The 16,705-nt window shown below is 41.2% G+C and overlaps 1 protein-coding gene across 1 annotated transcript; it reads right to left on the minus strand.

Annotated features, from left to right (window-relative positions):
* Positions 1-889: 889 nt before the first annotated feature.
* LOC4343213 (expansin-like A3) lies at positions 890-4,589 on the minus strand. The gene is made up of 5 exons (NM_001422154.1): positions 4,283-4,589; positions 4,038-4,159; positions 3,030-3,208; positions 1,893-2,025; positions 890-1,759 (listed from the first exon to the last, which is right to left on the minus strand). The coding sequence occupies exons 1-5, from the start codon at positions 4,428-4,430 to the stop codon at positions 1,511-1,513; spliced, it is 831 nt and encodes a 276-aa protein (NP_001409083.1). The 5' UTR covers positions 4,431-4,589; the 3' UTR covers positions 890-1,510.
* Positions 4,590-16,705: the final 12,116 nt, after the last annotated feature.

The raw sequence follows: 16,705 nt of genomic DNA on the forward strand, positions 1-16,705 counted from the left end.
AGACTAAGAAAAAAATATTATCACCTCTATATTTGGATCATCCTAATACATACAATGTATACATTTAATGGTATTAGAGATCTAGATAGTGAATTATTTAAAAAAACGAATTTAGGGAATGAATAGGTGCTAGTTAATTACATGTATGTATGTGTGTCTTGTATTATGAAGCATCAAAACAAGTAGCCGCACCTTATATTTTGGAACGGAATGTGTATGCGTATAAGATGTATCCCCTTCATTTCATATTGGAAGTGCTTTATTTTGTTTTAAGTTGATATTTTTTTAGTTTGATCAAGTTTAAAGAAAAAAACATCAGTATTAAACACCAAATTATTTTCGTTAAATTCATCATTGAATATATTAGTAGTACACATATTCTCTATAAGATTTCTTAAACTTTTTAACAGAAGACAAATCTAGCTATAATGCTTATACAATATGAAACAGATTAAGTAGCATTTAGGATGCTAGTAGCTCCATGCCTACTGGAGCTGTTTCACTCACTGCTGTAATCGTGTTTCAGAGCCCCTTAACTATATGTTAGTCGCTTGTCTTTGAGGGAAGATTTCTCTCGTTCTCCGTGCGCATGCTTCCCGATATACTAAATGATATTGTTTTTGCAAAAATTTTCTATAGAAAAATTGCTTTAAAAATCATATTAATACAATTTTCAAATTTAAAGTAGTTAATACTCAATTAATCATGCGCTAATGGCTCATCTTATTTTGCGTATGTTCTCAATCTTCTCTTTTACTCTCCTCTCAAAGCCTTAAGCGATATATCGGTAGACAAGCCTAAGAGTTGGGGTTTCTTCTAGAGCCGGTATTATCTTCTTTTTTTTTTGAGTCCTCCCCCCTTTTTTGGATTAGTGTATCTCTCCTCTTGAAATAAATGGCAGAGCTGCCTTTATTTAAAAGGAAAAGAAGTTACATGTTGGTTCTACTTCAGGACTACTATTACATTACATATATGTGCCCTACAAAAAAGTAACCTACCTAGTACCTACAAACAACAGTCCCACACCAGCATGTGTTTAGCTCAATGAAGATGACAAAGGACCAAGGGATCCCAGTCTAACTTGATAGGTTAGGTGGGCATGTGAACTTTGAATAAGCAGGGACACAAACACACTCACATGCCAAGGACAAAACACTGGAACTATGTTCATTATTCTAGCAATTAGTATGGGGGTAGCTAGGTTACATTTGTTTACATTCCCCTGAGCCCACCACCACCACCACCATCTCATCAGATCCTGATGACACATCTCTCATATGCATATGCATGGTTCAGTGAACACATGCATATTGGAAGAAGAGACCAAATCAAAGGGCTAAACAGGGAGATCACAGCTATCCCCCATAAAAAACATTGTATCTCTTTGTTTTGACAGGGAAGGGGAGCCTCTGTTTTTTCCAACCCCAGCGCTGTCCCTTCACCCTATGAGGACTGTATCTACATGTACCTGGTCTTTGCAGTGCCAGATACGTCAGGTCTAGCACACCTTTCACTTCCAGTCCAGCGTGGCGCAGTCTAGGCAGCTTTCCCTCGCCACGTCGGCGATCCTCGCACCGGTGTCGTACACCTGGCCGGGCTGCCAGTTGGCGGGAAGAACCTCCCGGTCGGCCCAGACCCACTTCCCGTCGTAACCACCGGTCACCACAGCCCGGAACTGAAGCGGTCCGTTGGGGGCCCGGTCGATGCTCCAAACGGGTCCATAGACCCGGGTCATGAACCGCCAATCCGATGATCCCACCTGCATGGACCAAGTCCACAATATTGTTTATTAGACGCTTTCTGTTTCAGTTGTTTGTAATTAAGATGAAAAAAGAAATTCATTGAAAAAAATACATGTTATTATTTCTGTTTGATTCAAGTCTTCATTTTACCTGAGCAACATCCACCGCTAAGATATCAGTTTGGCCACCTTGGTAAAGGAACTTGATGACCAAATTGTTTGGCCTTTTGCTCTGCTCTTCTACTAATATGGACAGGTTCTTGTCCTTGTAGTCGCAGGGAATTCTGCAAGGAAACAAGGGAAAAGATATAAGAGGACTGCAGTGCTAACCATTAATTTGTATGTATCTCTAGGCTCGTTGAAAATAAAGTTGTGTCTTTGCCTTGTGAAGCATTTGGAAAAATCTCTTTCAGTCTCACTTTTACAACATTTCAGCCTAAATAAATAAATGTTAGCATTTGGACCAAGACCAAGTAATATCTAAATGGTTATCGTTGTAAACATCAGTAAACATGAATTTGTCGTGTTTGGAATCTGGTTATTCTTTTCTGATCCTGGATTTTCGTTTGTACGTTTTCCAAGCTCCTAAACAATACATTTTGTGCAAGTTTTATATATATAGTTTTGTTGGAATAATATTCTAAAGCTATTTTTAACTATGTAGTAGTTAATTTATTCCTTTATACACTCAAATACCTATCACAAATATCATATCATCAATCTTAGCTATCTCATACAGGGCCTTAGTACTTTCCAGTGATGAATATTTAAGTATAGAATTCGAGTTCAAGAGTAACATGGAGTAAGCTACATATTTCATTTAAATAAATATGTGACATCTGCATCTATCTAATTTAATATGAAATTCAAAAAAAATTAAATCGTTAGCTTTAAAATTCAATATGAAAATAAACTTCAAAAGAGAACACCTAAGAATTCAAAACCATATGAACCATTTTCCTATACCATGATTTATGAAATTCCAAAAAGATACTACCACTTTCCTTATATATTTGACGTTGGTTAATTTAATTTTAAGCTAACCAATGGAAAAAACGGAGTATATATTTACTCGTCTAAGGGACATCATCCCTCCAAGTAACTCCAAGTCTACCTAACGAAATGGCCTTCCACTGCCTTTTCTAATACATACAAATCTCCTCAATATTTGCCTGGATGTATCTGATTTAAAATATTGAATTACCAGATAATTAAGAACAGCAAATTTTCTCTAAGTAAACAATAATTAGGCTTGAAAATTAACATGCCAGACAGATATTACTCCTACCTTCTGTACTCTACTGACAGAGCATCAAGCTTCTTCAACTTGTGGGCCATCCCGGGCTTGGCCAGGCCCGCGAAAGCGGGCCCACCGAGCAGGAAGTCCGTACTGTTGCTCCTGTGAAAGTCGGTGAGCACGACGCGGACGCCTGCGTTACTGCACACCTCTGCATTTCTGCATCTCATCTTTTCTCGCAAAAAAAGAATAATAAAAAAACAGGGTGAATAACAAGTGTGAAAGGATCAAAGGACAAAAACACAACTGAAATAAATGCCATTTATATAGTAATAGTACGGTTTAGCCACTTTAAAAATCAAGAAATCTTAGGAAACAACCAAGTCTCTTTCAGAATTTTTTGTACAGAGGCTTCATTTGGTAAATGGAGCAAGTTAGAATTAAGCTCTTATTTGGCCTTCGAAGCCCGCTTGACACTGGTTTTTTTTTTTCCCGAAAAGCTACTGTATAGTATTTTCAATTTTACTATTTGATTCTTAAATCATTTTGAGGGGATTTTACTTCGCCACTTTCATTGTCTAGTATTATTTTTCATGATTGCAAAAAGGACTACCTGAATTATTCTACAAAACACATTTTATAATATTGTTTTTTTTTTTGGAAAAAGTTGTGCCAATCGGAATCTAAGTATCTTACTAAGTAGAAACAAAACAATCAAAAAAATAAATAATAGATGCTCTTACAATTAGTTGATTGTTTGCTTCTTCAAAACATCACCTCCTAAAAAGTAAAAAAAAAAACATGAAGGAACTACCAGTCCTACCACCAATTCCAGAAACTAACTAAAACTTCTTTTGTTTGCAAAGCGTCGGTCTCAAAAGAAAAACAAAAATCCCACAAGTTCTTGAACAACAACCAGCCCCATGTGAGGAACAAGCAAGCAAGAAGGGACATTTTGGTTAAATCAGAAAAGGACATGGCCAGAAATGGGAGCAAAAATTAAAAAAGAAAATGAAGACAAGACAGGAAACAAATTAGGCCTCTTTGTCCCTGTAGTACCTGAAAGCACCTTCCACATCCAAGCCCTCCCCTGTGCTGCCTTGGACCCCCGGCTGCAAGGAATCCCCCATTCAGCTCCATCTCCATGGCCATGGCCCCATACCCACATCCTCCTCCACCACCTGAGATCCATCCATCCATCCATCACACACCAAGATTCACACATCTTGTTAAGTTCTTGCAACATCCTCAACTAATCAATCGGATCAACCAGTTCTTGGTCAGGGAGTGAAGTGTGTGCTTACCAGGTGGGAGAGGGGAGAGCGAGGGCGAGTAGGCGGCCTTGCCGTTGCGCACGCACCTCTCGCACGCAGACGCGCGTGGCGTGGAGGAGGAGGAGGCCGCCAAGAGCAGCAGGAAAGAGGAGGAGAGGATGGAGAGGAGCACTGCCATGGTGGTGATGATGGTGATGAGCAGCAGTAGAGTGTGAGAGAAGCAGAGAGAGAGAGAGAGAGAGAGAGAGGAGGAAGACTTGCTTTCCCTAGCACATGGCTTCTGCTTAGGCCACTGTGTTAATTAAGTGCCAATATATAGCAAACGGAAGAGAGAGAGAGAGGGTTGAGAGTGCGTGTGCGTGTTTATAGCAAATGGGGTGAGCCCATTGCTATAGCCACAATTCGCTTCCTACACAAGCCGGTCGCGAGTTAGTCGCTGACATGTGGGGCCTCACCAACATTAGGCCAACATTAGTATATAATACGGCCGTAAGTAGTCGTTGATATGTGGACCTTACCGATATTAGTTATATTTGTTACTGTGGTTTGTGGTTTGTAATGATCTCGCGGAACTAGATCGGCACATGTGTTGAGAGTCTATCTTCTTGGGTGTGGGTGTGGGGTATATGTTGTTTTGTGCTCTTTATGCGCTTTTCTAATCGCTTTTTTGGGTGAGGCATTTGGACTGACGACAGTGGAAAAGCGTGGGGGCCAGGCAACATGCTTGAGAGGAACCAGTCAAATGGAATTATGGGGGGTTAAACCGACATCGACCCGGCTTGATACGCAATTTGAGACCTGCAAAATGTGTTTTGGTTTAAATCATTGGTGATATTTGAACAAGATTGGAGCAATGGTTTTAAGGGAGAGGGCATTTGTTCTCTTGGTCTATTGGTTGTGACTCAGATAGCAAGTCAAACTACAAGTGTTTGTATGTGTGCACTTGCAAGATTTTTAGTTAAGCAATGATGATTTTGCTATCTTAAAAGATAAGCCAACTGCCAACACCTCTTCTCCCCGGGCAAGTATATTATGTCAGCTCTTCCTTGTGTAATGTCCTCCCCGCTTCTCAGTTGCATGCCTTTGTCATCGGAACAATATCTTCTAACTTACTATCCCCTGACTTCAAGTGACTGATTCCATATCTAGTGGATTCACATGTTAGAAACACTCATCAAAGGGTAATACGTCAGAGAAGTTTCTTCTCTCGTCATCAATATTATACCATCACCATTGCTAGGAGTCCATCATCACCACCCAAGAGATGTGCCATTGACTACCACTGATTTTATCGCCAACTCATGTTCACTGTCATGGACTATGCTATATTTATTAGCTACCTATATTTATTCATTTAGTAAGTATGAAAACAAGTTGTTGGCCTTGTAATAACAAAACAATAAGTATTCCATGTGAAGGGTATTTGAATCCTGTTCTTTCAAAATAGTTTGGCTCGCAATGGATACGGGAGATGCACATGTCAAAACTTGTGTAATGATTAATTACAAGGTTTCGAATTTTGGGTTTAATCCTCCGATAGGATATTATTTTCGCTGACATACTTATTTTTCTAAAGGAGTGGCTATAATAGATTTTATGTGTCTAGTTCTTTTTTTTAAGCTGAATTAGGTAATGGTGAAAATTGAAGGATGGAAATAATAATCATGGCAGGACAGGATCCTATTGCATTCATTCTGTATACCACACATAGGATCCCATTTCTTCGGTCTTCCCTTCATAGAAGGCAAGCCTGCAGTAGATTTGTACGGCCTCTTCTACTTGATCTTCCAATATGCAATTTGGAAAGCGACACATTTATTTATTTATTGCGCGTAAGGAGAGAGCTACTGTAGCACATGAATGCAGGGGATGTAAATGTAATTTCCTGTATACCTGTAGGAGAAATTATTCACTCAAATAGTTATAAAAAAAATTAACAATATAGATTAATATAGGATAGATGACTCCACAAACATGCAAAATAAAATTTAACTTATACATGTTGCAACGTTAAAACAAATTTGACTGTGAATATAAATTAACTAGCTATGGTTTAATTTGCTTTTTTTAACTTGTAAAAGTTAAATTTTAACTAGCATAATTGTAGAGTGATATATCACATGTTAATATATATTCTTATTTTTTAAAAAAAATCATAAATATTTAATTGACATGCAAATAACAATAGGATATGTCCTTGAGAGTTTAAAATCCACTCATATATCTGTAGCATAATTTCTATACTGTATGTATGGTCCTCTATTAATTCGTTGCAGTGGGTTGTATACCTTGTTTTTTTAATCATTTATTATCAATGTTACTCCCTCCGTTTCAAGTTATAAGACGTTTTGACTTTAGTCAAAGTCAAATTACTTTAAGTTTGACCAAGTTTGTAGAAAAAGGTAGTAACATTTTCAACCCAAGACAAATTTATTATGAAAATATATTCAATTGTAATTTTGATGAAACTAATTTAGTATTATAAATATTACTATATTTGTCTATAAACTTAATCAAACTTGAAACAGTCTGACTTTGACTAAAGTCAAAACATCTTATAATTTGAAACGGGGATGGTGCGTTTTACTCATACAAAAGCTACTCTGATACTCTCCCGCCCTAAAAGTATTATCTTTTAGCTTTTAGAATTGTTTCAAAGAGTACTTTTCAGTTGGGTCCACTAGACCTCGTAATATCTTTTTTTTCCTTTTTTCTCATTTTAGCCATTTAATTATTAGTACCCTATTCTCCTTCTTGTTAATGTTCTCCTCCTACTTGTTTTCTCTTTCTATTGATATAGGGCATGGTAGTTTTTTTTTTACCCTTTGCATGATATAACTTTTCTATTTTTAAAATAACAGTCTTTTTACTGAGGGAGTATCTAATACAAATAATAAAGCCCTCTTAAAATATTTTTATGACACATAGTCAAACATTGTTTCGACGACATTTACTGTGAGTTGGTTGCATGTTCGAAAGTTGCATTTAAGTAATTGATCAATGTGGTAAGTTGGAAATACGGAGGTCAACGTTGCTCCCTTTTTTTCAAAGCAGTAAAGCGATATTTATTCCGACAGCATGTAAACAATGGTATACCGTGTTTTTTATTTCTTACTTTTCCTTTTGGATGAACAATAGGGAATGGACCCCTAGTAGAGTAATCACATATGCCAATTAGGCTTTGTTTAGTTTCCAATTTTTTTTCCCAAAAACGTCACATCGAATCTTTGAACACATGCATGAAGCATTAAATATAGATAGAATGAAAAACTAATTGCACAGTTTGCGTGAAAATCGCGAGAAGAATCTTTTGAGCCTAATTAGTCTATGATTAGCCATAAGTGCTACAATAACCTACATGTGCTAATGATGGATTAATTAGACTTAATCAATTCGTCTCGCGGTTTTCAGGTGAGTTATGAAATTAGTTTTTTCATTCGTGTTCGAAAACCTCTTCCAACATCCGGTCAAATGTCCGATGTGACACCCAGAAATTCTCTTTTCGTGAACTAAGGCCTTAGTGATTACAATATGCATCGGGGGACGAGTCAAAATATAAAACGGTTATACGAAAAACATAGATTTTTTAGAAAATACAAATAAATAAATGTATGTTAAGTGGACAGCTTTTTTCAATCATTTAAAAAAAAGTGAATTATGCCTAGGGATCAACACTGAAGGGTGAAAAAAAATGCACAGGGCCGTTGCAAACACTGAAGTTCCCGGCACAATTCCCCATTCTTAAATTACTCTGTACCTACAAACAAATATATTCAAATCTGATTCCTGATGTCAACACATAAATTGGTTTCTTAACTTATCTCGACACGAAAAGCATTAAAAGGGCATGATTTATATAATATTTCTGTATTGAGTTTGCCAAAAAGGAAGAAAAATAGAGCGAGACAGAACAGAGAAAGTAGCGACAGAGCGGGACACATGGAGCCTTTGTGCAACATATGGGCTTCCACTATCAAAGGCTCTTGAACTCTTTGAGTTTCACAAGCCACAAATGGAGGATGAACTGCTGCCGTTGCACAACAACACAAACTCCCTATTTTTTTTCTCTCTGTATAAATAAATTAAAAAGTGAAACACATGCAACACTTCTGTGTGACTTGAGCCTCTGCTCACCAGACAAACTGCCAAGGAAATGGCTAACATGCCTATGGACTTTCATGGCCGGTGCCATGCATAGTGACATCCAACAACCGGGCACAAAGCCTGAAAAAATGCTTCAGTACGCTCTAACTATTCTTTCTGAAAACTCGGGGGGTCCACCTGTCAACACTGTCGAAAAGGCACTGCTCTGAGATACCAAGATACAAATTGTAACTATTACTAGCATTTTATGCCCATTTAAAATGAAGGAATTGGTCTGGTTCTCATAGGAATCACACAAATTTCTGTATTTTAATTAAACATGTACTAGTAGTCTAGTACCCACTCTGTTATAAAATATAAGCATTTTGGATTGTTTAACGAATACTAGGGTTAAGGAAAAAAATTCTCCTTTTAGATGGACAATTTTGATTTTTGGATGGCTTAGATTCTCTTCCTAAGAATCTAATTAGTCCTCATAAAAATATTTACATTGTGGTACATATTTTATATTCTAGAAAAAATACTTATATTTTATAACAGGTGGAACACTAACTTTTCAAAACCAATCAAATACTATTCTATACACATAGAATTGGCGGTGATATAATCAACAACAGTGCCCCCACCAACCGTAGTACACTGGTTCATTGGACATGGAGAGTAGCTGCAGTGCAGTGCTTCCTGCATTGTTCATTCACACAAAAATACCGACAAAAACTGCACTTGATCAGCCATTGGCCATTGCTGGGATTGTTGGGTAGCTTAAGTTTTGGTTGGTGTGGCAGAGAGTCTAAACTCCTAACATGCTCCATCTTTTGTCCATTCTGAAGATTTCATTAATTAATTGATTAAGGAATCCGTTTGTGTGTGCGTGCTCCTTGGCTGCTCTCTGCTCTGAAACTGAACATGATCGACCGGTCAGACATGATTTAATTAGATATTGTGACAATCTGCTAGATTGAGGACTTTGGCTTAGCTTTGACAGGGACTGGTCCATCTCGATCGTAGCATTAGTTGGGGAGAAAAGAAAAGAAAGGAGAACATTGTCTGAAATTCTGCTGTCCCGATGACACTAACTTTTTTAGTCTGAATATTTTCAGGCCTTGGAGATATCGCTCGCTTTGTTGGAATAGAATTTGTCTGTTGCATTTTATTTGCAAGTGTCGTGCCTTTGATTCTGATGCGAGGACGTGTATAGTGTTTTGTTAATGATGGTGTGGTTAATTATCATTACAGTAGCTCTGTAAGATTGTATTTTATTCTTGGACTTTCTGCACAGACAACAGGCAAGAGGTTGTGTAGTTGTGTTGTTTCTGAACAATAAGAAAATCAATTGATCATCATCTCATTGAGTGTTGTATTGTACATTAGCAGATTCTGCAGAATCTGATGGCAAGAGATGTTCGGTAACTACCCATTGCCTACTCAACTGATGCCATGGGATAAAAAGGAAACAGCTTTACCATATTTTTACTAGATAGTTATGCTTTTTTCTCACGATTTTTCTGGTTTTTTCCTAATTGGCTGTTTTTCTAAAGAAACCTTTTATTTTCTTTTTCTAGAGGGATGGGGCTTCCTCACATACACGTGGGTGGGGGAAAAGATGCGAGGATGAAGAGAAGGAGAGCGACTCCTCTTTTAATGTAGTAGAGAAAAAAAATATCAATTTCTGAACTGTTAGATTGACGTTGAGATTCGTGCTAGTGGATATAAGAAAATAAAATCGTGACATTATTAGGTAAGGAATCTACCCCAAAACCTTCTATTTCATGCAAGGCACGCTCCAACCAACGGAGCAAGCAACCTTTACTATTTTGAATTGAAACTACGCTCTACTTACACTACACTTACAGTTGACATGTTTTTTAAAGAAAAATCTGTTCACATATTTTTAGATACACCCAAGAAGAATTTGAGCGGATTGCCCACTCTTGTCGTGTACATCACTCAAACTCTGATGGCAATGACAAACTGAAACTGACATTGCAGGAGATTGTTTCCTCTTTGTGTTCATTCACTTGGTGCTAACAAAAAATCACCCAAAGCCCCTGCAAAATCGAACCCATGCTGCGTTGTGTGTCCATTTGGCAATTCACGTCGCGGTATGTGTCGTTGTGCCGTTAACCGTTTCCCGTTGCGTGTTGCCATCAACGCTGTCCAATCGGGGTTGTTTTCTCTGATGGTATAAATGTGATTAGAAATTACTAATTTCTTTTGGCTGGAAATCGGGAATTTGTACGAGAAAAGGTTCATCGTTCTTTCTCAAATAAGATGAGATAAGCCATGAGCTCGTAAATTATACTCTTTGTGAAGCAAGCTCAAAATTTTGATGTGGTAACTCTTGTAAAGTCATCTCACTGTTGTGAGAGAGGATTTATCTTCTGATTAATGAATTTTCTGTTTCCCAGAAAAAAATTAATACCACTAGTAACTTGTCATTTGTGAAAGCATGCATGCTTGTCAGCTGTGACACGTGTGCACAGCAAAAAAAATACAATTTCAATTTTTGGGCTGAATTCATAGCAGCAGCAGCTCCAGAAACTGCCTGCTTTCTTTTCTTTCTTCCGGATGCATGACAGTTTTGGTTTTGCAGGCCTTGATATACTATGCAGTTGAGTGCTACGGCCCAAGGGAAGGCACGGTGATTAGCAAGTTAGTTAGGCCGGATGGGCTTTTGTAGGTGAACCAATTTTGTGACTTTTTTTTTTGTTTGTGCTCTTGCTCTGATAAGCCGATGCAGCGTTAGCCCTGCTCAAAGTTTGCCTCAATCCCTTGGCCTGCCTCTGGAAATAAGAGAAGTGGAGGGAGAGATGTGGGAACAGGATGAAGGAGGAGGATACAAAAGTCAGTGCACTTCAAGATTGTTTTTTTTCCAGAAATCCTAAGATATGTGAGACAGGTTAAGCATGAAGAGAAAATATTTGGAATAAGTTCATTTGAGATCCCTTAACTTGTCAACGAATCCGATTTTCGTCCTTCAACCAAAAAACCAGATACAATAAGTCCCTCAACTATCAAAACCGGTGCAAAATAAGTCCCAATACGGTTTGGATGGCAGTTTTCATTGACGTGGTGCCTACGTGGCTAATTTGACTCGGTCTTCCTCACGTGGCATTGACGTGGTGCTTACGTGGCAATTTAATTTGGAAAATAATAAAAACCGTCGGGCCCACATGTTAGTTACAAAAACAATAACTAAAAAAAGGTGGGCCCAATGTGGGCCCCACATGTCAATCTCACTCCCCATCTCCCCTCTCTTCATCCCTCTCCACCCTCTCCTCTCTCTTCTCCTCTCTCAGGTGCGACGGCCAATGGGTGGTGGGGAGACAGGCCGTGGCCGACGGGGAGAAGGGGCGGCGTGCGGCGGTGGCCGCCGGAGGAGAAGGAGATGCGGCTAGGGCTCCGAGACGAGCAGCGGCTGGTGGGGTGGACGGTGTGACAGGCAGCGAAGAGATGTGTGACTGCCGGTAAGGAGGATGGCACGACGAGCGGCGACCGGCAGGGAGAAGGGGCGAGATGCAGTGGCCGACAGGGAGAATGGGAAGGGAGAAGGGGTGGCGCCGGCAGCCGATGGGGAGATGGCGCTCCGGGACAGGCAGCGACCGGCAGGGAGAAGGGGCGCCGGGATGGGTGGCGGTCAATGGGGAGGACGACCAATGAGCGGCAACCGGCAGGAAGAAGGGGAGGCGCGCGTGACGACCTAGGCGGCACCCTTCCTGCTTCTGTCACGGCCATCACGTCCTCCATCCACCGTGACGAGGAGATGGACGTTGTGGACGATGCCGCGAAGGCGGCCGGGAGGGAGAAGCGGGGCACGCCGATGTCGTTCTCGCCGCTGATACGATCAGTCCCTGGGAAGGAGCTCTTGCAACGCGCGAAGGCGGCCGCCTCAGGCTGTGGTTCACCAACGCCCCTGCACCTTCTCCCCGCCGACTACTGTGCGCTGCCCCTTCTCCCTGTTGGCCGCCGCTCGTCGCACCATCCTCCCCGCCGGCAACTGCCCATCTCTCTGCCGCTCGTTGCGACACCCTCCCCACTAGCTGCCGGCAGCCGCCCATCTTTCCGCCACCCATCGTGTCGTCCTCCCCGCCAGCCGCCGCTCATCCCAGCGCCCTAGATTGGGAAGAGAGAACAGAGAGGGGAGAGACGAGAGAAGAGGGAGAAGAGAATTAATACTAGACACTGTCATGTGGGGCCCGCGTGGGACCCACGCTGACTCAACTTGCCACGTCAGCTAAAACTGGGTATGATACTGCCTAGGACCTCAAGTGATCCGGTTTTGTGAATTAAGGGACTCGTTATATCTGGTAATTCAGTTTAGGGACGAATTTCAGATTAGCGACAAATTGAGGGACCTCAAGTGAACTTATTCAAAATATTTTGATGTCTCATTGAGGAGGCCGTGCCATTTTCTAATTGGGCTTCCTTCCAGGCTGTACTGCCAAGTTTGTAACCGCATAGGGAATAAAGTTCTCTACTGTACCGCATGTGCGCTACCGTAGAGGATGTGTAGCGGACCGCTAGGTACTTTGTCACTGCGATCAATTGTCAATTTCCGGAACTAGAAGGGTAGGTTCGATTTCTTGACAGAACGATGATAATCACGGCTCGAACAACCCCACCCCCCCCAACCACATTAAAATAGATTTGCAAGCCGTCGACCTCCCTATCTCACCCCCTCTCCTATATTTTCTAGAAGAGAGAAAAGCTTTCCATATCTAGAAGATAGGAAAGCCACAAGGATGTTTACATGGGTGCTCATCAGATTTGTAGAAAATAGCAGTTGGCGGCCACTACATGGTCAGTGGAGGGGGAGGCTGCGGCCTGGTGGAGGCCATGGCGCGGCAGGCAACGACACTAGATCCACTTGTCCCGAGGTCGTCGCCGGCGGATCTGCCCTTCCCTTGGCCATTGGCAGTGGATCTAGCCCTCCCGCAATGGTCGCCGGCGGATCCGCCCCTCCCGTATGTGCTGCTCCAATCGCCTTGGTTGCCACCTGCAAAACCCACCGATCTCATGTCCTTCACCGCCGTCAGACGTGTGGTGTTGCATGCGAGGGATTTGGAGAGGCGATTGAGTGGGGATAGGAAAGGGAAAGAAGACTAGAGAGATCGAGGCGAGAGAGTTGGTCAGGGAGGGCGGCCTAGAATGGGAGAGAGTAGTGGGAAGGAGGAGAGGAAAAAGTAGAGGTGGGGGAGACGAGGAGAGAAAAAAAATGAGAGGTACCAACGATTACGACCGATGTGGTCGAGGCGGACAAGAAAAACCACCATATGTGAAAATAGCTTATTTTTGTAAACAGGCTTCTTGACAGGTCTACCTATGAAGGGCCTCGATTGAACATTTCTTGTATATTTGTACATTTTGACAGATGGCTCTCTTTATAGCCCATTTGTAAAAATAAGGGAATATTAAAAAGTTGTTATTTATAGTGATTGAAAATAATATCATCTACTATTATTTTTTCCGAAAACACCATCGGAACGTAAAAAAGAATTCCTGCACCGTTTTCATCCCTTGAAGTAGACATATAACGAGTTGACGGTAACAATACGGGATAATCAGGAGCTCACCCTGTACACAATTAGGGGAGAAAACAGTCGGAATTAGTAGCATCTCTTCTGAAATATCGCTCGATCGACCGGTAATTGACCATATTTATCATTTAAACTACTTAGTCTCAACATTAATACAATGCAGAAATAAATTAAAGAAAAAACAAAATTTATTTACAGCCAAAAATGATAACCACCAGAAATGGTATCCCTCATACGGACGTCACTAGGTTGATTGGGAATTTCCATAACCTACATTCCACAGATACGGCAAACACCTCACGTGTCCGTATCAGATACATCCTCGGATACGGATTTATATCGGATACGCTTTGATATGTATCCCACACGTATCTCCGATTAACACCATTTTCAAATAAACAAAATAATTAAGGATACGCTCTCGATACGTCCGATGCGCCACCGCCATTCCCCCTGGCCTCGACGCGGCCACAACCATCTCACGAAGTGCAGTAACGATGATGCTGGACACCGAGGGAAGAGCATCCGCCGCCCGCGGGGCATCGCAGCGCCGTCGTATGCAGCAGCGCCTCCGCTATCCGCGGGCGTTGCTGCGCCGCTGTATGCCGCAGCGTCTTCACTGTCTACGGGCATTATGCTGTGCAACCGTATGTCGCAGTGCCTCCGCCGTCCGCCGGTAGCGCCGCCGTCTGACGCAGGGGCGTCGCCTGATCGCTGGCTGCCGGTTGCCACAGCTCCGAACCAGGCATAGCCCGCGCTACCTAGTACTTGGTCCCTTCCAATCCAGGCTTAGGCCCTGTTTAGACTCCAATTTTTCCATCACATCGAACTTTTCTACACACATAAACTTTCGACTTTTCTATCACATTATTTCAATTTCTTCAAACTTCCAATTTTGACGTGGAACTAAACATAGCCTTATCTTCAATATGTTCCTTTTGCTATTTTTTTTTAAGAACAAAGAGACTACAAGTGCCATCCATATTTAGTTAGATGCGATTGATTTTGATGGAAGCTTGAGTTGTAATGCATCTAGGCATCTAGCCTTCTTAGTGCTAGTGTGGCTTCTAATGCGCGCGAGGGGGGGGGGGGGGGTGAATTGGAGGAGATAGCTTTGAGTGTTTCATGGTTGTGCTAGATTGCTGATTTTCTTCAGCGAACTGAAGATTCCACTTCTGTATCAGTAGATGCAAGAAACAACCAAACTTATCTTGTACAGTACTATCTCCATATTTTAATGTATGACGTCGTCGACTTTTTGTCCAATGTTTGACCATTCGTCTTATTTAAAAAAATTATATAATTTTTATTTATTTTATTGTGACTTGATTCATCATCAAATGTTCTTTAAGTATGACATAAATATTTTTATATTTGCACAAAATTTTTGAATAAAACGAATGGTTAAACGTTGGTCGAAAAGTCAACGGCGTCATACATTAAAATACGGAGAGAGTAGCAATCTACTCGTTCTGGCTGAGTTGAACATGATGTATGCCAAACAAGTCTAGTTTTCTACTATTCTACACATTTAATTTTCTATGTATATTATTATATATTATTCTTATTTTATATATAGACGTATCCACGTATCTTTGTTTCTTAGAAAAATATTATATCCTTATATCACATATCCGTATCCTCGTATTTCATGACCCATTTTCACTCCTTGTAACACAAGACACGCCTGCGATGCGAGTGAGCGATGGAGACGCTAATTAAGCCCTCGTCCACGCGATCCAGGGGGTTCGTACGTACGGCAACGGGGCCCCTGCCTGCCGCGCGCCGAGTGCGGGAGAGAGAGATCTGGATGGCTGGCTGGGCGGAGGGCCGGAGCAGAGCAAGCGGGCCGGCCACGAGATGGAAACAGGGCCCATGCCCACGCGGGTGCCACATGGCCCCGGCGCAGCAACGAGTGGCTGCCGATGGCGCGCGCGCGCGCACATGCCGCTGCCGCTGCACGCCGGCGGAGGGGGCAAACGCCCATGGCCGCGCCCATGCGATCCGTCGAGAAAGACGCCCTGCGCCACCGGAGCCATCCATCCATTCGTCCTTCCACGCCCCACCGCCGCACAATCACTACCCCTCTGGTTGGTTACTACTTTCTCCGTTTCACGGTGTAAGTCGTTCTATCATTTCCCATATTTATATTGTTATCTAGATTCATTAACAATAATATAAATATGAAAAATGTTAGAATGACTTACATTGTGAAATGAAGGATTAGACAACAATATAAATGTGAGAAATGTTAAAATAACTTATATTGTGAAACGGATGAAGCAGTAACTTACAGCCTCTGCCTCTACAGGATGCAATGCTCTGGTTTTCTTCTGCCTGGCCAAGAGATTATCCTATTAGGTTATCCATGCACATTTATCCATAGAATCATTCTTTTTTTTTCGATTATATGGATAACGTACACGCACATAGAATTAGAAACGACCGAGCTATATAGGAGAGGTGATTTTTCGAAAAAGAATTCGGAAAGCTTTTTAGTCATAGTTTATCTATTTTTACCACATTTGCACCCTCCTTAATCTAAACTCGGACACCCATAATTGCATAAACTCGGAATAAAGCAAAGTAAAACAAATGAGAGGCACTCCCCTCTATTTCATTCCAACTCCACCCCTGCATACAACTAAGTAACTATTACAACATTATGCTCCCTCCATTTCAAAATGTATGATACTGCTAGCTTTTTGATAACGTTTGAACATTCGTTTTATTAAAAATATATATAAGTATTATTTATTTTGTTATGGCTTAATTTATTATCAAATAAAATATAATCTTAACTTATACTTTT

This window comes from Oryza sativa, chromosome 7 (genome assembly GCF_034140825.1).
Source record: "Oryza sativa Japonica Group chromosome 7, ASM3414082v1".
Lineage (NCBI taxonomy): Eukaryota > Viridiplantae > Streptophyta > Magnoliopsida > Poales > Poaceae > Oryza > Oryza sativa.

Excerpts from the sequence above, each read along its gene's own strand:
- LOC4343213 (NM_001422154.1), bottom strand. The coding sequence starts at position 4,430 with ATGGCAGTGCTCCTCTCCATCCTCTCCTCCTCTTTCCTGCTGCTCTTG. Across the intron at positions 2,026-3,029 it reads CTGTCAGTAGAGTACAGAAG|AATTCCCTGCGACTACAAGG; the intron begins GTAGGAGTAATA and ends GTTTCCTTGCAG. Across the intron at positions 1,760-1,892 it reads TAGCGGTGGATGTTGCTCAG|GTGGGATCATCGGATTGGCG; the intron begins GTAAAATGAAGA and ends TGGTCCATGCAG.